We start from the raw sequence: 24,800 nt of genomic DNA, 5'->3' as shown, positions 1-24,800 counted from the left end.
CTCTGTGAATTATTCCACACAAACGGACTCTCCTACAGACTGAGCTTTTAGCTTCTTTTGCTATTAGCTTGCTCACCACTAAACCTGCCTCCATAACAGCGTCTCTGTCAGAATGCGGACCGTGACAGCTGCTTGTTGGGCTCCTGAACTCCGCTGAAGAGCACACCTGTCCTCGCTGCTCATCCAGTTTAGCGTGTTTGTGGCTATACTGGCGCTCGAGATTCGTCTTTTTCATCACCGCGTCCACACAAACAAACAAACAAACAAACAAACAAACAAACAAACAAACAAACAAACAAACACTGGCTAGTCTTTTACTTCCACAAAAATGGCAACGTTCCACTTCTACCTCAGTTTTGTTGCTAGGCGCCATGATGAATGACGTAATATCAACCGCGACGGGCGTGCTGCTTTCAGGGAACGCTCGGGAAAAACTAACAATTCATGTTATTTTCTTTACCGGTGAAAAAAGCTATTTTTATTTTTATTTGTTTATTTATTTAGTTTAGTGTATGAATCGCCTGTGGGGGCATATGCGACTCGGAGGCCGGCGGACAGTCACTGGCTTTGAGTGGGTAAGAAAGAAAGCTCATTTCACACTCTCATCACTGTGAATCAAGTTACTACAATCCATTAGTTTTAGGCCTTATATAAACGTATACTGTATATTTAAGCATGTATAGTCAAACTAGTTAAAAAAAAGTTATAATGAGTGTTTGCGTCTGTGGAGTCATATGTGAAGTGGCTACCCAGGTCAAGAAGAAGTAAACCTTAGTGTACTAGAAAAATATTTTAAGTACAGAAAAGTCATTACAAGTACACTTTTACTGTTTGTGATTAATTTAAAGGATGATTAATACATATTTTAAAAAAGTGTACTTCCAAATAGATGTCATTAAGTTCTACTTCAATGTATTCAAAATGAATATATTATTCCTGCAATACTTAAGTTGTATTTCAACATACTAATACAAAAACTGTAAGCATATTATCAATTTGATTTGATTGTACTTTTAAAAAGTGTACTATAATATTAATACTTTTATCAGTAATAATAAAGTGTACTTCTTTGGAAGATGCTATTAGCATGCTTGCTCTTTAATTTGACTTCATTTTGAGTATATTTCCAACACACTGGTGATATAATACGACTGTACTGCAAGTGTGTTTTGAATGCTCATGAATCCTGATGTACTTCATTATCTATTTACACTTCAAGTCTACTCACTAAAGGACGACTTGAGTACACTTCACTATACTTAAAAGGTGACTAAAATAGCACAAAGTGTACATTCTTCAAAAAGTATACCTGAAGTATAATATGGGTAAACACGGGTCTTCAGGAAATGAGTGATTGGTAGCTGAAATGATGGTCATGTAGTGGCACTCAGTCGTACTGTGCAGCATTGAATCTGTGATTTTAATTAGATGGAGTGATACACAATGCGTTTAAATGTCCAGAGTAATAACACCTGGACATTTAAAATAAAAAACTCATATAAAAACACAACTTGAAAACAGAAAACTAAAAATGTACAGAGCAAAAAGGTTAAAATATACAATAAAAACAAAAAACAAAAACAAACAAGGCAAACATTTTAGTCAGGAGTGCAGACAACAACAGCTAGGCAAATGGCAAGCAAGTACACGTTAGTGGATCACAATATGTTGTAAACATAAAGAGCAGGCTCTTCATTCCACAGCATGGTTTTAGTGTAATCATCACGTCTCAGCATCCTACCTTCCTTTGATTTAAGAATCAGGTCTGAGTCGTTTTCTTTTGAGTTAGAAAATGTGGTTGTGTCATTTTTCTGCTTCCATCGCTTTTATAGGGCACCAATAACTGGAGAAAACACGGAGGAGTGATTACTGAGAGCGTTATTTTGTGCAGTGAATGTCGAGGAAGTCACAGATATGTGCGTGAAAAAGAGAAGTAGCTTCTCACAAAGTGACACGTTGCTTTAGCTGAAGAGGAGTTCACACGACACATGAAAATTCACCCCATCGTTGAATTTTCACAGCTTTGATTTGTATTTGTCATTCGGCGACAACCTAAAACGATTCTGTGATTAACAGCAAACGGAACCGTAAAGTAAGGAAGCGATAGTTTGACCAGATATAATGTTAGGTGATCGTACGTAGACTATCAATATCCCAGTATAGACCTGTACCGTATCTGTGGACATTTACATCTACATAGCCTAAGAAGTGCTAGAGGTTACAATATTAACACCTATGCATAATGTCTTATAAAGTACAGCTACTACATGTTCACACTGATTTCATTGGAGCAAACCTGAATATTAATGTCCTGTTCCCTCTTAGCTGGAGAGAATCTAGTGATTGGAATAATAAAAGTCTTTCACATCTGGTAAAATACATTGTTAAGAGCAGTTTTTGGTCACATTCATTCAACTATCATACACATACATTTCACATTGACCTCCATTGTCCTCTAAAACTCACTGAGACATCTTCACACCGATGACTGATAATTGTGTTTCCCTTTTAAAACAGAAAAAGTCTTTGTGTCAAATCTCCCTTAGCCAGATAGCGAGATCTCATAGTCACTCGTCGACAGCCGGGGGCGCCCGACTTTACGCACGTTCTTGGCGTTGGTGATGCGAGCTGCCACCTCCACCGGCTTCTCGAAGTAATGCACCAGGGCCTGCTCGGTGAGCACCGAGGCCAGGAACTGCTCGAACGTGATGGCCCAGTCTTTATCAATGCTGGTGCTGTGCGGCAGCCCTCGGTCGTGGGGTCCGCCTCCGTGGGGCCGGTTACTTCTTTCCCCGTTGGAGCCGCTGTCGCTGCGCACCAGCACCGTGTCGTCTGCGATGTCCTCGCACTGCAGCTTCTCATCCAGCTCGTGGGAGCCTGCGCTGAGCACCGAGTAAGATGACATTGAGGTGTCATCTTTGGTTTCATCATCTGAGATGAGCATGGCGGATGACGTGCCCGTGTCTTTGGGAGACGAGTCCTCCAGCTTGATGTCTTGCATCGGTGGCAGCTGCTCGCTGGCCTCGTCCCCTTTCCCCTCCTCACAGGGGCTCGGCTTGTTCTCCAGAGCCGCAGGGACAAAGCCGCCGTTCTGGTCCTGCTGCTGGAACACGTCGTCGCACAGGGCCTCCTGGGCGGTTTTGGGGTCTGTGGCGTCTCTCCTATACATGCCCGGCTCTGGTTTACCCTCCATGTTGTGGTCCTTTCTGCCAGAGGAGAACAGCTTTCCCACTTCTCCCATTTCCAGCAGCAGACTGGTGACTGTCGCTGTGGCGTGATAGAGCTCCTGTTCTGCAGCATCCTCACTGAACATGCTGTACAGGGTCTTACAAAGCTCGATAAACTGACTCTGGAGGAAAAAAAACACAAGTCAGTTACACCCCACTGTCACTACTGAGTGTTTTATCCACATACTTCACGCGAAGGCCGACACAGAGGGTAAAATCTCACCTGATTCAGCTTGGGGAGGTCTTTTGTGTTTTCCCGCTTAGGTTTTGTCTCCTGGTTCCACAGTTTCAAGTAATGGCGATATTCAGGAGTGTTCAGTTTCTTCACTGTAAGATGTACAAAGAATGCCTTATCAGTATTTCAGTCCATCAATATTTTGTCCCAATAAAATTCTGCGTGAAGACAATAACAACGATCTTGGCTCAAGACTAAAGGCAACGTCACACTTGAACGTTTGCCATTTATATGAGATTCAACATCTTATTGCTCATTTTAGGCAAACACATAGTATGTTGTGTTAGATGTACACATTCGTGCTGCTTACCTTTTTCAGTCTTGAATGTAACCCTGACGAAGCCATCATCCCTCTCGTTTCTGCACTTTGAGTCATGACCTGAGGAGAAAGAGGGTGGCTAACGTCAGCGGCCATTTTTACCAGACGAGCACATCATATCAAACATATATTGTATTTTCTTGATGCCAAACCACATACTGCAGGCTCATGATCAGAGAATCCTGCTGCTCTTCACCAGAAAGCTACCTCACACAGGTGACACCACTTCACACATTTAATTATTCAAACAGCTTTCAAACCGCAGAGGTGTTTGAGGCAGTTTCCCTCCCTTCTGCATATTCAGCACAGGATTGTACTGCAGGCGTGTGCCTTACACACACAATTTAACTTGTGTACACATTTTCTTTTCATCACCATCAGTGAGCACAACGCAGGCTGCACGCAACGCGATTTCAAGGTTAATACGATCGCACTTCCCCCTGAAAATGCTCGTAACACAAAAACAGGTTTCACTCATGCAAATAATACGGGGACAATCTCAAGTCCTTCATGGTGTAAACTTTCCTGCAGCACACAGCATCAGGGCGGCAAATGACTCATCTGGCAGCGCTCATTGGAAAGTAAGACTAAGCAGCTGGAGGGAGTGTTGACAAATGAAACATTAATTCCCTCGAACATATTGTCGCTGCTCAGTGTGAGAATGAAGTGCCAGAGAAGAAATATCCCTGCTAACGTCAGTGTGTCGCTTACCGACTGTGAATGTTTGCTGGGAGCTTATGAAAGCAAATGAAGCACGATGAAGTTCCTCAACAGGAAGCTGAATTTACTGCAAACTGCACGTCAAAGCACGACTTCATATTTACAGTCATGAGGGAGAGACTACTGGGCCTCAAAGGCTGAGATCCTTTTTTGTAATTATTTCAACAGTAACTGGTATTCTCAAGAAAAGCAGTGTTGTGATTTTACACACCGACAGAAGCAGATCCCAAAGCGTGTGGTTGATAGCAGTGCTTAATAAGGTGAAACCTCTGCAAAATAAGTGAAGTGATAATGTGTCATTTACATCTTTTCAGTTTTGTGGCCTGAATTTTTTTTGAAAAGCTTATGTATTAGATCTTTACTATTTAGTGGAAGAATTAGATTTGGAGCTGTATTATGGTACTTGCTTGAATGTATAACAATGTTTTATTGCGTTCATGTGTCTATTTAATTCGAGGTTATACGGTTGGGGTGTGGTGTTGTGGGTTGGGTAGAGTGGTAATGTCTCCATCATGGCGAGAAGGAGGTTGGAAACATACGATGTTTATGTTGACATACTGTGGTTATACGGTATCATGTTGCTGCACCTGCTTCATCTGCGAGTGGAAAGGCTGCAGGATTGATCTCAGTTCCTTACCGATGGATGTTTCTGGAGTGATGTCTTCAAAGAAGTACTGAGTGGCCTCAAAGGCAGAGTCTGGCTCCTCCTGTTCATGAGTGACTTCTGGGAGATAAGAACAGAGGAGTCCGTCAACATTTAATCTGATTTATGGAAACTTCATGTGAGCCATTCTCTGTCATTTTATGTTTCCTGTTATTCAAATTCTGACCATAAAGTTCCTTTTCATTCAATTTTATATGTCTTCACCCGTCATATTACAAACAAATGACTGTTTGGTTAAGCTATGTGACAACAGGCTTGTCAAAATGTTAAAGTCAGAATACATTTTCATTCCTGTCAGCTCATTAAATAAACATGACAAAAAGGTAATCCTGAAGCGATTTGTCCAGTGAGGTGAGACAAGCTTTTTTCCACTGGGCCCTGAGCTAATAATCCTGCTCAGCTGAATACGTTCTGTAGTTTCCTAAAGACGACTTTGCAGCGTGACTCAACTCCATCGCCGCGCACTCACCAGGCAGGACGTGCATCTTGTAGAGGAGCTTCAGCTTCTCGGTGAGGTCCCCGTGACACAGAACACCTAAAACACAACAAGGAGCTTCAGAGATCGGACACATCTGAGCTGCTTCCAGATGTGTGAAATCAGCTCAGGTACAATGCCACCTTCAACTAGAATCAGTCAGCTGAAGAGCTTTGTCACACACTTCCAAAGACTCTTCACAAGAACACACACACCACCTTACTCTACCTACCAAAGCCACTGATGAACTCCCGAAAATTAATGAGGGCATCTCCGTTCTGGTCAAGGAGACGGAAGAAGCGCACAGCCAGGGGGTCCGAGTGGGCTCCGTTGGCCCAGGGGAACAGCAGGTTGAACAGGCCTTTGAACTGCTCCATGTCGATGCGGTACTGCTCCAGGTAGGGCAGGCTGGGGTCGTGGCGCTCTGTGGGGTTGCTGCTGCCCCCCCAGTAACAGCTGGTCAGGTGCTCCGCCTGAAGAGAGGAAGAGACGGGTGAAAAAGGCTATTTTAAAGGTAAATGTGGTTCAACTAATAAACAATAAACACTAGTGTAGATGCATTCTGTCGTGTATGTGAGACAGAGCAGAGACACAAACAGATTTCCTGTCGATGCTTCACTTTCAACAGGAAGTGGTAACACAGGTGAGATGTTTCTTTCCAAGGTCCTGCATCATGAAAGTGTGAGCTGTAACTCACCTTGAAGAGCACGTAGAGCTCCTCCAGCTCGTCGATACTGAAGGCAGTCTCTGTGACAATCGTTCTGACCTGAAACATGATTACATGAAGTAAAAGCAGAAGATGGATGATAACGTTTAGCGTCAAGAGAGAGAGTAGAGCATCTAATAAGGACGAGACCATAGTTCACCCAGTTTCAAAGCTCAAATTATGACTGAGAGACTTTTGGAGTCTGTCTGATGGGGTTGAGCAGGAACACTGAAGTAAATACATAATAAAAACTTCCTGTACTTATGGATACTCTATGAGAAAGTTAGCAGATCCTCACCACGTTGCGTTTAGTTGTATCTTCAATGGTTTGGATGACCCTCAGCCTCTGTTTGAAACGCATCTGTTCAATCACATCTGCACGGATCGAACCAAATTTCTGCCGCAAAAGGAGAAAGAGACAGAGAAACCTTTGAAGTCAAATCATATAAACTGAAAAAATACTGCATTTCATTGAAAGCTTTAACATCACAGCTTCCGTGAGAAAGTTCAATTAGACGGCACAGTTTTACAAACACGCTGTCATCCAGGTTAAATACCTCGTAGGAGCTGCGGACCAGTTTGAAGATGTCGACCTCTGGATGTGGTTCTCCGTTGTCCGTCAGTAAGGAGTGCAGGTGGGGGATGGGAGGGAGGGTGCTGTCCTTATTGGTCACACTGTCCAAGTATCTACAATAAAATACATAAAATTTGTCAAATATGCAAAAAAAAAAAATCTGGTTTTTAGGCTTCAGGCACATCCAGCGTCCTCTCCTTACCTGCCCAGAACGGTCATGGCCTCTCCGTCATCCTTGCATCCAAGCAGCTGGTGGATGTTGGCGTGAAGCACGGAGAGCGCCAGCTGAAAGATGACCTTGATGCCGTCGTAGAAGAAGCAGTCCACCACCACCACGGCGCTCTCGAACGGCATGACGGACAGGAAGAGGGTGAGGAACCAGGACAGCGAGATAGTGGAGATGACCCCGAGGTCCTGCATGCAGTCGTACAGCTGGGGAACGTACTCGCGGGCGAGCTCCTCGAACACCCCCTGATCCACAAGGGCTCCTGTGGAAAGGCGGGAAAAAAGAGGATGCTAAACAAACAAAATCATCAAATCAAACACCCTGAAACACAGAAGCAGGTGCACATACTGACCTACAACCCTCGTGTTGTAGTAGTCAGGCAGCATCCTCTCACAGAGCGCCACGAGCAGCCAAAACGCCTCCTCTTCTTTGGCGTAGAGCAGCAACACAGATGTCACAATGTTCATGGCCTGCGGTGTCGAGGGAGGGAATCAAAATTCAAGGGCTGTCAAGGGCTGCAAGGTTTCTGTCAGTTCGTGTCAGAGTCAAAAGCGGAGTGTGTGTACCTGACAGTATCCGATGTTGGGGTTTCTGAACGCGTAGGCCGTGAGGACCCTGCGGAGGGCGGCGATGCCCATCTCGTTCTGAAAGGCCGGGTGCTCGGGGAGAGAGCGGTGCAGGTCTCTCTCTATCTCCTCTGTGGCCAGGTTGTATTTACCCATCGACTTCTCCACCAGGTCCTCGTAGTATCCGGGGTGGGTGGCCATCTCGTTGATCGCTCCTACGAAAAAAAAAACAGATTTGAAGGTTTAAACCAGCTTCTCTGTCAGATGACTAGAAAACCTGAAACCAGTATCTATCCATGGATGTGATATGCAGCTTCTGTGTTTGGGCAAAGGAGAAAACAAAAATTTGATTGTGTGTTTCAGTGTGAACATCAGACGACGTCACCCTTCCTCAGAAGCTGCTTTATAATCCCGAGTGTCACATCAAGGTTTTCTGATTTTGGTTTCTCTGTATTAAACAAAGTACCCTGTGATTTGACAGAGCTCTGAATCTGTCAAATTTGAATTTTGAAATAGTAAAAACATTGCAAATGTTAAAAAAGTACACAGTAGTAAATGAGCTGCAGCCAAATGCTACTCGTATTTGGTGTAACTGTAACGTCACTGATCTCACTAACTTTGCAGAGTAAAATGCAGATAAAACCTCTTTGTATTAGTCCATGTTCCAGGTTTGACACAGATCCAGGTTTTACTCAGCACCCTTTTTCAGATATCTCAGTAAACGTACTTATCGAGCTCACCAAACAGGTTTCCACACCCTTTACTCTAAAAATAAAATCAATTAGGAGTGTTTTGAATAAGCATGGTAAATATTTTTCTTGTAAGAGACTCGTGGAAGGAAGACGTGCAGGTAAGTGTGACGAAGGTGAGCACAGTGCAGCTATGACAACAGCCGATGAGCCATAAGTGGGTCACTGGGGAGAGAGGGAGGAGCTGTTTGTAACCCAGCTCTGCTCAGGTGACGATGAGTACAAGCAGCTGCTGGTGCGTAACACATGACTGTGCCTGTAAACAGGAAAGTCTGGAGCTTATTGCATACCTGAATACATTAAAGAATGACAGTCACAAGCTACAGGTCAGCTGTACAGTCAGTAGGTAGTGGAAATTTTACATTCAGTGAGCATTTAGTGGCTAAGTTTAAAATTTTGCATGCGAGCAATGAGAGTTTTCTCCTCTCGGCTCCTGGCCCAGTGGTTCCTAAGCTGGTGGTCAGGACTACAAACACCCCCAAGTGATTGAAGGGACGGGCGGTGACGGGTAAGATAAATTCTTTATTTACAACATTTAGCTTAGAGTATTCATATCTCACTTTGGCTGCTAAAATGTTCATCTTGTTGTTGCATCGTGTATTTGCCAGCAGGGTTTCTGTGGATAAATGACAGCTGCATAAAATATGCATCATGTCGTGTTATGATCAAGTGTGAGCACGCATTATGCCGGGCGTGGTTTGACTGAATCATCTGCAGCACTGTCTGCTCTGAGTGTGTCAAGCCCTGAGCGTTTCCTCACCGGAGAAGAGCAGCCAGAGCTCCCCTCTCATGCTCTCAGGAATCCCCTTCTGGACCAGCTCCTTCGTCTTCTCCGTGCGGTACATGCACACCCCCTGTCCAAACTCTGCAAAGTGGTTCTTCCACGCCTGCTCCTTCAGGAACTCCTTCGCCTGAGTAACGAGGGAAAACCATCTCGTGAGGTGCAATAGCTCAAGTGCAATTAGTGTGTTCTGTCAGGGTCCTGCTTTAACTGTTCCACATCAGCAGTTTGGACTAAAAGATTTCATTTTAATTGATTGATTTCTTGCACACTCCACAAAGCACTAATGCTGTAATATTCTATGAGGCAGGAAAAGTCATCTTGCAGGGTAGCAGTTAACAGCAATCCTCGATGCAGCTTAATGGCGTGAAAATGGCAATTACAGCAAAGCAGGAGAGCTTCGAATCCAAGACCACAAATAGCCTCAAACTCAAGAGAAGATGAAATGCTTCTAATGGCAGCCGATAAACGTACCAGCTTGGGATTGAACTCCTCAGGTGAGCGGCGGCGGTACATGGTCATGAGGGCCTGCGTGGCGGTGGGCACGCTGCTGTCGTTCAGGTTGAACGAACGCTCGTTTTCTGAGCCCAGACTGTGCTGTGGGCTGCTGGAGAGCAGAGATCCATGCTGGGAGTAGACCTGGAGGGGACACGTTGTAGTCAAGCTTTGGAGCTTTTAAATGGACACTGCCACCACCGCTGTTGATGACTATTCACATTATTTACAACAATTTCATCTTTCACCTCATCATCTGAGCTGTTTAGGCTGCCGGTAAGTTCCCTCTCCAGGTAGATCTTGGAGGTGGTCTGCTGCAGGAAGTCAGAAATCCTCTGGACCAGGAAGTCTCGGTCCTTCAGGTTAGCAAACAGGAAGGTCATCCGGTTCTTGGTACTGATGGAGAGCGGGCTGGGCAGCACGTTGGAGCTGTCTGCCTTCTCCACGATGGTCACCTGGAGGAACATTCACAATCTCAATTGACGCAAACAAAGCAATAAATGACAAGCAGCCACATGCATGACAAACAAATGTGTCAGAAGTAAATTCTCATTTACAACCAAACTAACCAGCTTTCAATTCGATGCTAAGCATTTTCACATAAAATGAAATACAGAACTATTTCTATTAGGGGAGGACAGAGTAAGGTCAAGCATAGTGTGCTTATAAAGTACTAAAGTACCCACCAACTGCCAGGTGGAACTACAGTTCGTCTCGTTAACTGAGCTAACTGACAAAGCTAACGTTAGCTTGCTAATATATGATCCGTTTAGACTGAAGAATGGAGGAAACTAACCAACATCGACTATTAAAGAAAGGATACTAAGATGTTAAATAACTTCACAAAATTCACATAATATAACTCAAATTACAAAACCTTATGCTAATAATGTTAGCAAGCTTAGCTAGCTTAGTCTGAGGAAATACCTCACTTATTGTAAACTGCTTGAACACTAACTCTGAAACACACTCATGTCTCCATGTAAGCGCATGTAAATAAAAGTCAAATGTACATTTGTTATTGAAGTTTATGGAATTGTTTGGCCCCTTAAAATGTATTTCTGGAAGTTATTTAACACTGTGAGGCTGCAGCAACTTCCTGTTTACATATCGATTGCATTTGATTGGATGGCACTGCAGATGTTTCCTACCGACTGATTTCAGAATCACTATCATCTTTACTCGCTCAGACTTTTGCTGTAATGGTTCAACACGATTTAGCAAACAAGTAGATGGAAACTAGCTGGTTTTTACTTTAACTTTCCCAAACTTTGGATTCACGAGTAGCTGCTGAAACCAATCCAGAGCTGACTGTTAAATAAATGGATGTGATTCAGCGTGACAGCTGCATTTTGTGCACAGTGTGTGTGTGTGTGTGTACACGTGTGTGTGTCTGTTTAGAGCAGATGGGCAGTGACAAACCCCTACCAGACAACATTATCCAACACACTGACGTGTCTTTGAGCTTCACTTCAGCCACTGCTGATGGCTAATGTTTTGCCACGTTTTGACTTTCTTCCAGTTATTGCACCTCTTATTTGCTGAATCTTCCACCGTGCAAGCTGTTCATAAACGGACACATTTAGACAGAACACCTCACCTCTCGTAGCGGGATGATGAGGCTGCACAGTGTCTCTTCCTTGCTGGTGAAGCAGATGTAGTTGGTGGAGACAAACATCTGTCCCAGGATGTGCATCTTGTTAAAGGGGGTCCACAGAGTGCAGTCTGTGTGTCCGTCCAGTTTTTCATCTTTGGGCAGACGGAAGAGCGCCCGGTAACGCTCACTCTTAGCTCTCGCATCCAAATCCCTAAAGGATGACACAAGCACAGTCGTATTAGATGATTTGAAGCTGAAATAATCACTGTCAATGATGCATTAGTAGAATTACAGTGCTAATATGGCACAAAGGTGATATACCAGAAAAGATTCTTCTTCTCATGAAAATTCACACTTTTACATTATAACCTATTTAATTTGGAAATACGGTCCAGTGCATTGCTCAACTACCTCATCAATGCTGTTGTATGTGCGTATGTTTCTCAGTCTGCTGTCAGCAGGATTACAGAAACATTACAGGCCCAATTTTCATGATATTTTTTTGGAAAGGTGCAGCATGGGACAAGAAAGAACCCATTAAATGTTGGAGGGGATCTGGATCAGATACATGAATAATTTTTCACTTTTATCAACAGCGCGAGGTAGCATGTTCAGGCCCATGGCGGAATAAATGCCATACATCTTAAAATCCAGTAGATGGTGGTAAAGTTCACTTGTGGCAAAAAACAGTCATTTGTAGAAATACGCTGACTCCACATCACAGTCCACATTCACAGGTACCAGTAAACCTGTAGCCGACACACGCAGCAGCTCAAACTCCACAGAAAGCACAGAAAGCAGTCGTTATCGGAGCGCTCGGGGACGGTGGCTTCATGGTGGAAACGGTACAACAATTCTACCTCAAACTAAGGTGTGGCTATGGAAACGTAAATACAAACACATCATGCAACTAATCATACTCTTACTCACATCCCAATGCGATCTGTCTGCAGTAAACTCCTGACATATCGAGGAAAAATCTTTGAACTGTACGCTTCACGAGAACAAGCAATAATATTGAGCGTGAAGCTCAAGGTTGCAGATTTGCGTCATTGGAGAGCAGAGCGGAGCTTTGGTGGAGGTCTCCGCTCTCTGAGTGCCCTTCTACATCCTGAAGTTACACAATTTGAATGAATGGCTGAAAGTGCTCAGACAATGAAGTATTTGTGCAGATACAGAAAAGAATTATGCAACAGCAAAGATCACAGATGGACAGATACGATAATGCACTGCAGAGAAACCAAATCCTGCTTTCATAACATGCATTGAACAATTTGGGACCTTGAGGCCATGTTCAAGGCTCTGCTGAGGCCAGCAACACCCTTCTATTTCCTACCAAGTGTGTTTTCCCCAACACAGCTTTTAAAACACCATTTTAAACTGTCATCCTCTGTCACTAAGCGCCTGGATAACCAACCACTCTACCAACCATAACACCTTCACGTGCTTGAACATTCATCATCGATGATCAGCTCCGTTCCTACCTCTTGAGTGCCGACACCTTCTTGGGTGACTTCTTCTTGAGCTTGGGCAGCGAGCGGTCCTGCTCGAAGCCTTTGTTGTCCAGCAGCTGACGCATGGCGATGTTGGCCAGCTGCTCCGCCAGCTTAAAGGTCTCGTTGATGTTGAGGAAGACGGAGAAGACGTACTCGTTCATGCGGGTGCTCACCTTGATCGCGTCGGGCAGCAGGAGGGTGGCGCTCTTCTCCAGCTGGGTGATGTCTGCCCAGCGCACCACCAGTTTGGCTGAAAATTTGAAAAAGACACCAGGATGTATTGACAAGACAAGACAAAGCAATGGACTGAAGCAGTTCTCAGGATACAGACCTGCCAACCTCACACCTGCCAACTTGTGAGCATTTTGCATAGCAAGTACACAATTTGACATCTAAATACGTTGGTATGACCTCTAAACTACGCAAAAAGCTGCAGACATGTGAGTTCTGTGACAAACGTGCACGTCCGGTACTCATGTCTGAAAACACCAGTGTTGTGCCTGAACACATTCATTGAACAATAGTTCATGAACTCGTTCATATTTTGGGTGAACATGAACTAAACATACTGGGCAGGGAGGAGGGGGGCGGGGATGTTACGCTATAGGTTCGGCAGACTCGTTATTCTCCACTTTTCTACAATGATTGGCTGAAACAGCTTCGCTGCTGCATCATGTTGTCAGACATGAGTACCTCGTAACCTGCTAGCAAAAGAAAACATGACAGGGAAAAGCTGCAGGCAAACAAAGGACGACTGGACTGCAAGTGTTCATGAAATCTACCTTACATTTCCCTTAAGACTAAGATGTGAGCGACATGTAAGCAAATACTGAAAAAATATAACGTGCCTCTAATACACGTCATTAAATTACATTCTGTGGCTGTACAGTTATTGTCTTACAACTCAACCCACCCATTTTGCGTGAAGACATCAACTAAAGATGGGTAAAAAAAAGTTCTAACCAGTATTGATATAGAAATATCAGTATAGGTCATATATATAGACACAGGAATAGTGAATGCATGTATATCCAACCTTCTTTTCCCAGTAAGTAGGAGTAGAAGCAGAGGTGGTTGATGCTGAGGTAGAGCCATCCCTGTCGTGGCACCTTGCCCTTCCAGTAGCTGCAGGAGTAATAGTTGACCAGCTTCTCCTCCTCCGGCATCCCGAACAGCTTCCGAAACTTGGCGCTGGCCTCCTTGAACTTGTCCGTGTCGTCGTCCTCTTTGACATCGTGGTTCTTGTTGTACTCGGCGATGATCCCCTGAGGCGAGGCGGAGAGAACGAGGTAATGAGCTGGGACATGAAAAACTGGGATTGTGAAGCAACGAGCAGCAGCAGTCAATGTGATTGATGCATAAAACCCAAATTTAATGTTTTTATATGCATCGAGCATGAGGCCGTTACGCTTTTGAGTCCTTATCTGTCTTCGCTCTGTCTTGTCAGCAGGAAATGAGCTCAACTCTTTCAGGAGTCGAGGAGGATTGTTCATGGTGCTGATCCTGGATCATTTTTGTGCAGGAGCTGTTTAAACGTACCTGCAGTTCTGCACTTCTCTGCACTGCACGCTTGACAACTGATTCTTTTTAAAGCGGAAAAGACTGCACCATCAGCTCATAAACACCGGCTGGAGGACGTTTTTTACATCAGACACATCAGATAGTTAAAGCCTGCTATTCAAACCACAAAGTTTGACAAGATCTGGCAACCTTCTCTCTCTTATTCCCTCCTCTCTCTCAAAATCCCATGAAATAATAGCATTTAAATAAATTCCAGCTTGTTAAATACACATTTTCAGTGTTCTGAGCATTACAATGATGGTTAATAAAGAAAGTTTTTAAAGTTTTAATGTGTATAAAGTTTCTATGCCAGTTGTTATTATCTTGGTTTTCATGTATTATATTTTTTTGTGATTTAGTAGCTTCAACATGTTCTTGAATTTATTGTAATTATTATCAGCACTGCTCTTATTGGTCCATTCTGGACATAATTTAACTCTTAATGATGCAGATCACAGCCAGCTGAGAGGTGGATTTGTTTTGTGTCTAGAAAAATCTATCAGCTGCTTTGCTCTGTGGTGCACCTGGTGAATCAAAACCCAGGAAGTTCCTCATTATTTCACACGAGACGTCTTTGAGCTTGAACCCAAACATCAAACTACACATTTGATGAGTTACCTGGACCTTTCCTTTGACAAAAGTGGTAATGTCGTTCTCATTCTCAAAGATGGAGAGAGTCTGCAGCAGGTTATGTTCCAGCCACTCCCAGTGCTCGGTGATCTCTTTCCGGGAGGTTCCTGCAGAGGAGTGAGGAGGAGGTCAGTGCGGTGGGTTCACAGGAGGAGCATCGCTGTGTAATGTCTCAGAAATAACTGCCACTGTAGTCATGTGTGCAGGGCCACGTGTGAATGAATGGAAAACAATCTGAACTCTCTGTATTAAACAGAGTTGGGAGATTTAACTGGACGACAGACTGATCAGTGCAAATGAGATAAAATTAAACATATATCAGCCACTTTCTGTTAAATAGCAACAGTAAAATGAACATTAGGTGACTGTAATCAGTGATCGATGAGGTCAAAACTGATTTTTTCTGGCTGCAGGAGAAACTGAGTGCAGTAATGGCCGCCAGTGTGCACCACTATGCCTGAACAGTGCTGCAAGCAGCCCCTCAGTGAGTGCACACTCGCTGAATTAGCCTCATGTGCCAGACCGCTCCACTCTCCTGCTATCTCTGGGCTGAGGAATTAAGGATTGGGAGGGGTGGAGAGGGAGGGGGCTGAGGATCAATTGCCATTTCAAAGCCAGGCTAGTCTTATGTGGGCCTCCATTTCAGAAAGGGAACACAAATAGAACTAATTTCATATACTCGTTTAGTGGGGAACTGCTGAATTAAACACAGGGATGCATAACAAATCCATCTCTGCCAGCGTCTCCACAGAGTCCCATCTTCAGCGAACGTGACACTCCAGCGAGTTACAGACAGTATGATCCTAACAGCATAATGATATCAAGCCACATTCTGACTCATTTCTATGATTACCAAAATGTATGGGTGCCATTTTATTCCACACACTGTGCAGCACGTGTCCATGTATGAATGAACAGAGGTCAGCCTTGCAGCAGAGAATCTGAGGCAACACAAAGGAGGAAGAAAGGAAGAAACTGAGCTAGTGCAGACCTCCTTAGTTACCTTTCACATGGATGTCGAACAATTTGATGATCAACTAATGGTTCAAGTCATTTTGAGGAGAAAATGCCACAAAATTCATTGGTTCAAACTTCCCAAATGTGATCATTTGCTGCACAGAGAAAAGCAATTTTTGGCCTTTTCATTATTCTTTTTTAAGACATTTGCAGATAAACAATTCCCTGATTGAAACTGATTATGAAATTAGTCGTTGCAGCCCTGCTTTGGTGTTGGACGTGTTAAAGCTTTTCCTCACATAATGGGGATAATTCCACATTCACTGACAGTAAAAATGAAACAGAGCGCTGCTTCTAATCATCCTGGAGTGCAGCTGCTAATTTGCATGATTTACTGCCAGACTGTCGATGAAGCATTTTGCATACACAGAATATGTAGATGACATTAACATGACCCCATCAAGCGATTGGCTGAAAAGTGTTAACATCTACTCTTTCTGAGTATCGATTCCTGCACACGTTCCTGTAATCCTGCCCTTTAAAACCACCGGGGCATGATGTAATGCTCAGCATTCAGCGGCTAAAAGGCATCATGTGTTGTGTGGTGGCTGGGGGAGGGACCTGCAGGGGGGTAAAAATGCACAGGGGTCTACGCTGGAATAAAACTGTACATGAACTGCTAAAGTGTACAGACAAAAGCAGCTGAAGCGGTCTGAGTCCACAAACTGAATTCTGAGTCGACTCGAGGTCAGTGGCTTTCTTTGGTCCACTCCCTCACAGTTTTGACCCAAGTGTTAAAGTGCACATACCATGAGCAATGGTCCAGTAAACTAACGAGTCTGGAGTCTGGTACAGGATCCTATACGGGGCCACCCGAGCACTGGAGTCCAAGACGACATCCAGGGTCCCGACCAGCAAACCTGAAAGAGCCAAAAACACACTTGAGGTTTCATAAAGTCTAAACAAAGAATGTATTGTGCAAAAACAATCAAAGATCCCACTCCTGACTCAGGTCAACCTTTACATTTGTTCCACTGTGAACATGTAACACCAACGACCATGTGAGGCGCCTCACAAATGAAGCGCATTGATCCTTTCAGACCATGCTGTTGTGCTCTGGTAAAAGAGAAACCCCTGAGGTCTTGTGGTTTAAGATCTGAATGTGTGAAAAACATCCTGTGGCTTGACATTACATACACCCTTCACTTGTCTGACTTGTCAGACTGGTGATCTGCACACATATGAGTCTGGGTTACACTCGTATGACTGTGCTGTGTTTGTGGACACGACACCTAAATGTGATTGTGTTACATGATACAAGCGAAGGCAGGAAAGAAGAGGACCGCTAACAAGGCAAACACGAGGTGTCCCAAATCCATACGTGCTAATTCGGAGATGTTTTTTTTAGTGTTTTCACAGCTTGCAAACTAAATATAGACGATTTCTGAGCCTGCCGCTGATCCTCACACAATGCTTTTGGTGAGAAACACTGAATGCAAACAACTTATCATCAGTTAGGAGCCTGATTCCAAAAAAGTCAGGGCGCTGAGTGAAACGTAAATAAACCGGAACGCAATCATCTGCGAACAAGCAGCGTTCCTGAGTCCATGAGGTAATCTCCTTCATCTAATCATGTGTTCACAAAGCGGTGAACCTCGCTCCATCCTTCATTACAAACATTTAGATCCGCAGATGACTTACTTGCCTCTGCTGCCGTCTTATTATGGGATTGACTCTATATTCATGATGTTCTTAATGATGTCCTGTAACTGTCCGAACTTAAAAAGCTTTCGTAAAGAGTTCTTAAAGCGGCGCCACAATCACTTGCAATTTACAAACCTGCTGTGAAGCCACATAACAACTTCGATGGCGTTTTCCAAGCCGCTGTGGAGCTGCTGGTGACTGAACCTTCTCCCTGGTTCAGAGCAGATATGCACTCGACTGCCATGAGAGACGGGTTATTTTTGTTCAGCAGCTCATCAGGGCAAACACAGTATGAGTCACACAGAGAGACGATGAGGGGGAGGAAGGGAGAGACAGAGGAGACGAGCGAGGGAGGCTGAATCTTATTTTCAAAAGAAAAACACGTCCTGACGAAACACAGAAGTAATAAAAAAGTGGATCTGTGCGGTTTAGACTCACTGACCGTCCATCATTTAAAGACCTTGGGCTGCAGAGCTCTTCACTCTAACTGTGCCTCTTATTCTCCTCGTGTCCTCGACATATCGTCCACTGTCCTCATTAGTCCCTCTCAATCTTTTGTCCCAATGAACACAACAATGAACCAACTTAGGCCTCGATAAGCAGCTGATCAACCATGACGTCACACAGTCAGACGGTGTTTGCCGCGTCAGATGTTATTGACTCCCGGCATGTGTGTGAGCCCTGACAAGAGACAACTACTACGCACACGTAAACAAGATAATCACTTGTATTTGTAATTAGTTAACCCTCTCCACAGGGCTGAAGCAGTCAATAAAACACACTTGAGGACTCTGAATCACACTGAAATTGATGCGATAATGCAGCCACTTTGGTTTCGCCCCTTTGTGAGAAACAAACAACGGTTGTGGAGCGTCAACTCAACTTCCTCTTTGACAAAAGAAAATCACAAGGTCGAAAACAGTCAGAACCAAGAAGTTCAACAGAGCTCACACGCTGACCTCAGGCGGCTTTGAATGTGCCACCCTGCGTTAAGTAAGACGCCGAAGTGACGAATTCAAACACCTCCCGCTCATTCTTGAAGTCTTGTGGTAAAAATTGGGCAAATGTGGACTTGAGCTGCACTGCGTGTGATGAATGGTTCAGCCTGCGACGTGTGAGCTGAGGTTTATCGCAGGAAACCGAGGGGTTACGCACATGTAGGGAGACCACCGAAGGTGTAAGACCACATGACACCCCTGCCTCCTACAGTAAGACTGAAGTCAGCAAAAACCCAAAACAGGCAGAAAGAGAGCTGTCTGTTTGTTGTTTCTTGTACAACCGGGAACCTCGAGCATCACATGCCTCTGCAACATTAACTCATCAAACAGGAGTCCATGTGACCGCTTGTTCCAGCTCACACCTCTGACAATTTCCTTCCACCTGCCACACGAGCGGCTGCGTGAGCCACAAATCAAAGACGAGACGAAGCTGTAATGGCACGTTCCATTTATTATTTCTGGGGGTAGAAAAACAGCCTTGTTGTGAACAGAACAAGCTGAAATCATGTGATGCTTTGTGCCTCTTCTCAGAAACACAAACGGAGCTCCCTGCTGTTCGAGCGAAACAAATCGCCTTCTCTGAGTTACTGTGAAAAAACAACAAACCACACCAACAACATGAGCCAAAAAACTGTTTTCTTTTGTTTATATCCTCGTTCTGCCAAAAGCAACACAGCCCCGGGGGGGGGGGGGTCTGTGCACACAAAGGACCACAATCTGCCTCAGACTTCAAATCAATACTGTTTCAGATTACAGAAACCTGAGTCGAGCCTGCACCGCCATCATGTCCAACTTTCATTGCCTCCACTATCACATGTACTTTGCATCTTCTCCACTGTTTCTCAACATCCGCCTGCATGACGCTGAGGATAACTGGGTGGCCTACAAAGGAGAGGGTCAGTACTCTCTGACATGACACACATCCAGTCACACACACAGTCATTACCAGCTGGATTGTGAAATACGGCGTCGTACTGGGACTCATATTGTGTAATTTTACACTAAACTGAGCACCACTGTGCCCAGTTGCGTAACAGCTGACACGATTCTGAGTTTATTCACTGATTAATGCAGGTTTTCTTCTGTCTGCGTCCTCTCTGAGGATGCTGACAATATGTCCACACACAGACAACAAAAGACACTGAGACACGTCCCCTCAGCTGCGCCTCTGCATATGCAACCTTGATGATTAGATAAGTGACTGTGGAAGCTTATCAGGTGTAACGTGTCATGCAAATCACATTAAGCATGAAACTGAGCAGGTGCATCTTCAGCTGAAGACTGACCTGCAGCTTCGTTAGCTCAACTAGAGTTTTCATGCGTCTTTTAAACGTTCCCCGTGGAGTTTCTCGTGTGTATCCTGGTCTGTCTAACAGGAGTGTTGAACGCATTTCTTACCTGATTAAACATCTGAAAATAGATTTTTTCTCAAAAGCTTGAAACCTGTGTTGTTTACATGCATGTTTGTTTGCTTGCAGTCTTCTTCTTTGCTGACTTACATGTAAAACCTTTGCTCCATAGCGCTACAACTGGCCCAAAGTTACATGACTACTCTCTGGACACATAATATTCTTAACTAGCATGAACACTATTAATGAGCACTCATATCCATCTTCTATATTATCCTACAAGCATTTGAGTCTTAAAAGGAGAACTACAACAAGCCTATCATTTGAGGTATTATAAATGAGGTGAGCTGGAGTTGAGGACATTTCTCTCTATTCTCATCAGAGTCAGAGGAACTTGGATGGACTCCAAGACTCAAACCCTTTGCCCTTTGCAGAGATAATAATTTCTCAATTTTCCTCTGAAGAAACTGCATAAATCATGCACCTGTCCATCTCCGCTCATGCAGCTACCGTACTGACGTCTCACAGCGCAGACACATGCATTCACCCTTTTCCACCGAAGCTCACTGGCCCTCTGCCAGCTCCGACGCTGGAGCTCGAGCCCTGCGAGGCTGAGGATGCAGATTGGCGCCTGGCTCTGTATAAACCTGGTCCTGGCGCTGCTGGTGGTTAAGAAGTGCTCGTGGACAGTGCCAGGGTTACTGGGCGCCGAGTGCCAACTGGCACACAGCGCAAGTCAGCAAGCTCAGCATTTACATAACAATGACATCATCCCCCAGCACCACTTAGCACGCTTTGTGTAGCCTCAGTAAGAACTCACCAGAGACTGAGAGGAGGAGGCTGCCTTATTATCATGTGAATTATTGATATAAAAGATGGTCAAATCACAAATAGTATTACCTAAATTTGTAACCAGTGTGTTACACTTGGTTATAAGTCAAGTCTGAAAAAAAAAACCCTTCCTGTTTACTTTAGGACTTTATTAGTCTGACTAGGTTTGATTGATTTTGCCATATTGTTTGTACCCTGCATGCTCTCCCTTCACTCTCTCTGCATGCATTTGGCCACCATCACTTTACAGTATTACGGGATTTAAAAGACTTTTGTATCAATGTGATGAAGAAGCATAATTTCATTAAATGGATTAACTGAAAAAAAGACATTTCCACCTGGTTATCTTACCCATAAAAGCTTTCTCAATTGAGCTTTTGAGACATTTGCAGAATCAGAGGGGTCACAAGCAGCCAATGCTTCATATTATAGGGTCAGAAGCAACAAGGGGGCTGCAATCTATCACAATGTACACCAATATTGTTACAGGAAAAGAGGAGGACAGTATGATAGAAGATTTTAGTCCACTGTCTGTCGCCCACTCCTGAGTCAGACTAGTGCAGAGATTTCACTGCTCTTGGTGTTGAAGCTCAGTGATCAGCGACGCTGACTGACACGACGCGAGGAATTCTCAAGAAGGAACAGAAACTGATCGATCGCCAGCGAAGGCCAGAGAAGCTTCGAAATAATCCGCATTGCTGTGGTTAAAATTTGTGTGTATTTGGCTGCACGCAGAGCGAACTTGAGGAAGTGCTGCGCACTGTGATCGCCTGCGAGCAGCTGGACGATTCAGGTCAGAGAACGAAGAAAATTTCACAATTCTGAGAGGAAATAAGACAGTGAGTTGTTACAGTGTCGACCTGTCCCTCCTCCTCCTCCTCCTCCTCTTCCTCCTCCTGCTCCTGCTGCTTGCTGCTGCTGCTGCTTGACCCATTTTGGATGAAATAAGCAAGAGGGAGGAGTTGGAGTGAAGGAAGGAAGGAAGAAGGGGAATGATTCAGCATGAGCGAGCAAACAGACCATGTCTCTGCTTGGTGGTCAAACAGACTCGCTGTTGTTGAGCCATTAGCAGCTGCTATTGTTTGCACTGCTGTGATGGCTGAGAGCTCATCTGCCTCGCAGGCAGGAGCAGCCTCAGTCAGCTTTCCTGCAGAGCGGACTGTAATATGACCTGATTCCTGGACGAATTCTATGATCAGACAGTAGATGTGTGCTGGACTTTGTCCCTGAAGTGGTTTTTGTTTGATGTCAGCATGTTTGGCCTTGAAAGCAGGCGGAGGAAACACACACATGTACCTGTTCTTTGCAACCAGGTGAAAGGCCACCTGTGGCAGGTGATTGGTCATGTGATCACATTATCCTTCCATGTGGCTCCTGGTGTCCAACATTGAGACACACACACACACACGCACACACACGCACACACACACACACACACACACACACACACACACACACACACACACACCGCCTGACATTTCCCACTGTCACTCAATCAGCTGTCACATTTTCATCATCACTAATCTGAATTTAAATAAATATTCATATTTTTTTATGACTGATCTATAACAGCACTCACCCGCCAGTCCCCCGCCTCCTTCCCCGTGGCCCTTCCGTTTCTGGAGGATGAAATATGGATTTGCTCTCTCGGTGATCCATAATGCGCCCGCCAGTAACACATCTTCGGGACTGACCCACATAATGCTCCTCGTTGTTTAAGGGGACATTGAACACGCAGGACAGCTGATGGCGACCATCAAACTGGTCGATGTGCGATTGTGTCCAGCAGAGATTATTCAATTATTAACCCGCAGATGGAGGCCTGATATTCTCCTCCTCGACCCTTCAAGTATCGCCTGCTATTGGATGTCCGGGCCAAAGTAAGTCTTACTATAATTAAACCTGCCAGGCACGAATCGGATCGGATCGGCCTGCAAGATGGAGGTCCGACACCAAATTTCGCCTCCTCTTGCAGCAGCAGCCTCCTGCGTGCGGGCCAGGCTGTCGGATAAATGGATTTCTCGGAGGTTTCGTCGGGCAGCCTGGCTCGGTTTGCTGCCGCACAGCGCAGTGCTGGCTCAGTCTTTGTTGTGCATGCTCCGTGGCAGGTGCGATCCGTTCCGTGCCGATGTTTGCGGAGAAAGACGCGTTACAGCCGAGCGAAGCGAGCAGCGGGTCGTCTGTGTGGTCCCTCAGCCGGGACGTCCGTCCGTGTCGAGGAGCAGAAAGACGACGTTTGAGCAGTGAACGCGACAGGAACGCAGCGCTCCTCTCTTCTCTTCCTCCGCCTCCTCCTCCTCCTCCTCCGCTGTAGCGCCGCCGCACGCAAAATAAAGCGAGCGCGTCACGGACTGGCCACCGCGCGACGTCAGCGGCCAGGAGGTGGAGGCACGTGGGGAAATAATGAATGAATTAAAAACATCACTAAACTCAGATTACAGCCATTTTATTTTTGATCTGGACTTCTTCCTGACTGAAATCCGATCAGCTGTGTTGCTGTCGATCATGATTGGACTGTTTGCTCATCGATGCACAGATGATCTGCCCACTCCTCATGTGGGCTTCTGTAAGTCTGAATATGGCAGCTGAGATGCAAACAAAACATTTGCTGTGTTGTTTCCACGGAGAAAGGCAACAGACGGACCAGAAACCTGCTGTAAGGTCACATGAGGCCAAAAGAAGCTGCTGCTGAATCTAACGCGTGTTTCTCCAACTCAGAGTCACTGAGAGCGACTGCAGTTTGTCTGCTGGAACGATTTGTCACTTAAGTTTTAAGTCCTAAGTTTCCAAAGTAGAAGTGTGCAATACCCTTTATACTATGGTATTATTTAGCCTTATCATTAGACTTGTATAAGATTTTGTCAGATATTTAAGTCACTGGATCAAAGACAATTTCCATTTGATCATTTTACTCATAAACTATTTCTCAATTGCTTTATTTAACAATAATGCACTATATCACAGTTACATATTCAGTTCACAAAGTAAAATGACATAACTATGATGGAGGGTTTCATCCACATCACTTTCTCCTGCTCTAAAGGTATAAATACAGTTTGTCAGGCTGAATTATGGGAATATGTGAACACTTCACATGTGATGGAGCAGTGCAGCTGTGCAGTGTTAAACAAACTAACACAGGACACACACTGTATGTGTGATAGTGTCAGACGACCTATGACACTTGACCTAAAGATGCAGTAGCCACCATAGGTCTCTGCACTTCAGTGGTGCATATTATTACCTCCTAAACACCGCAAACGCCATGGCATCATGACAGAGCTGTGAAGAGAGACCTTTGTTTTGTTTCCTGCACTTTGTGGCCTTTCAAAAACAGGATGCAGGAGGAGGGGGAGCAGCCCACGATTCGCAGGTTGACTCACATCGACTGAAACTCGGCTTTAGGTGGTTGTTTGCAAACTTTCCCCTCCCGTAAACCGCTCCGAGCTGACACGCCGCACGCTCTGTGGACGGACTCGTCCACACCAGCAGCACGGTCAGAAATGAGTGAGCCTTTACAGCGCCTGAGTCCAGTGTGGTTCCTCTGAGGGTGTCTTCATGAGGAGGTCATACTGTAGGTGGGTGGGGGTTGACATGACATTAGAAGAAGAAGAAGAAGAAGAAGAAGAAGAAGAAGAAGAAGAAGAATCGGAGGGACAGTCCCCTTTACTAGTCACACAACAACTACCGACATGCATCACACGCCATGCAGATTTTGGTGAAATTTGTCCTCTGCCTTTATTCCATCCTGGCCACCTTCCTCCATGGCAGACCAGGGGCAGTGGGCTGCCCGGGGGTCCAATCTCTTTCTCTTTCCAAACATCTTCTTGCATGTTTTTAGTGGGGGAATTTTAAGGAGGATACCCCAGGTGAACATGCAAACTCCACACAAAAAGGCCCCTTTCCTCAAGCAGCAGGCACCGAAGGCATGACCTCCCCCC

The 24,800-nt window shown here is 44.9% G+C and overlaps 1 protein-coding gene across 1 annotated transcript; it reads right to left on the bottom strand.

The window, feature by feature from the left end:
* Positions 1 to 1,395: 1,395 nt before the first annotated feature.
* tbc1d9 (TBC1 domain family, member 9 (with GRAM domain)) lies at positions 1,396 to 23,160 on the bottom strand. The gene is made up of 21 exons (XM_070974497.1): positions 22,439 to 23,160; positions 16,787 to 16,897; positions 15,009 to 15,127; positions 13,867 to 14,095; positions 12,819 to 13,080; positions 11,338 to 11,545; positions 9,986 to 10,192; positions 9,717 to 9,881; positions 9,222 to 9,372; positions 7,713 to 7,927; positions 7,499 to 7,616; positions 7,123 to 7,408; positions 6,904 to 7,033; positions 6,645 to 6,743; positions 6,338 to 6,406; positions 5,873 to 6,113; positions 5,635 to 5,700; positions 5,139 to 5,225; positions 3,773 to 3,841; positions 3,451 to 3,554; positions 1,396 to 3,349 (listed from the first exon to the last, which is right to left on the bottom strand). Exons 1-21 carry the CDS (start codon positions 22,557 to 22,559, stop codon positions 2,543 to 2,545), a joined length of 3,864 nt encoding a protein of 1,287 aa, XP_070830598.1. The 5' UTR covers positions 22,560 to 23,160; the 3' UTR covers positions 1,396 to 2,542.
* Between the last annotated feature and the right edge of the window lie 1,640 nt (positions 23,161 to 24,800).

Source organism: Chaetodon trifascialis, chromosome 2, assembly GCF_039877785.1.
Source record: "Chaetodon trifascialis isolate fChaTrf1 chromosome 2, fChaTrf1.hap1, whole genome shotgun sequence".
Lineage (NCBI taxonomy): Eukaryota > Metazoa > Chordata > Actinopteri > Chaetodontiformes > Chaetodontidae > Chaetodon > Chaetodon trifascialis.
The sequence above is the reverse complement of the archived record's forward strand: the minus strand, read 5'-3'. Positions and strand labels throughout refer to the sequence as shown.

Bases quoted from the DNA above. Each gene is read 5' to 3' on its own strand.
- tbc1d9 (XM_070974497.1), bottom strand. From the start codon at position 22,559: ATGTGGGTCAGTCCCGAAGATGTGTTACTGGCGGGCGCATTATGGATC. The intron at 6,407-6,644 runs GTGAGGATCTGC...ATCATGTTTCAG, and splicing joins ATACAACTAAACGCAACGTG to GTCAGAACGATTGTCACAGA. The intron at 3,842-5,138 runs GTAAGGAACTGA...CTTTCTCCTCAG, and splicing joins CACTCCAGAAACATCCATCG to GTCATGACTCAAAGTGCAGA.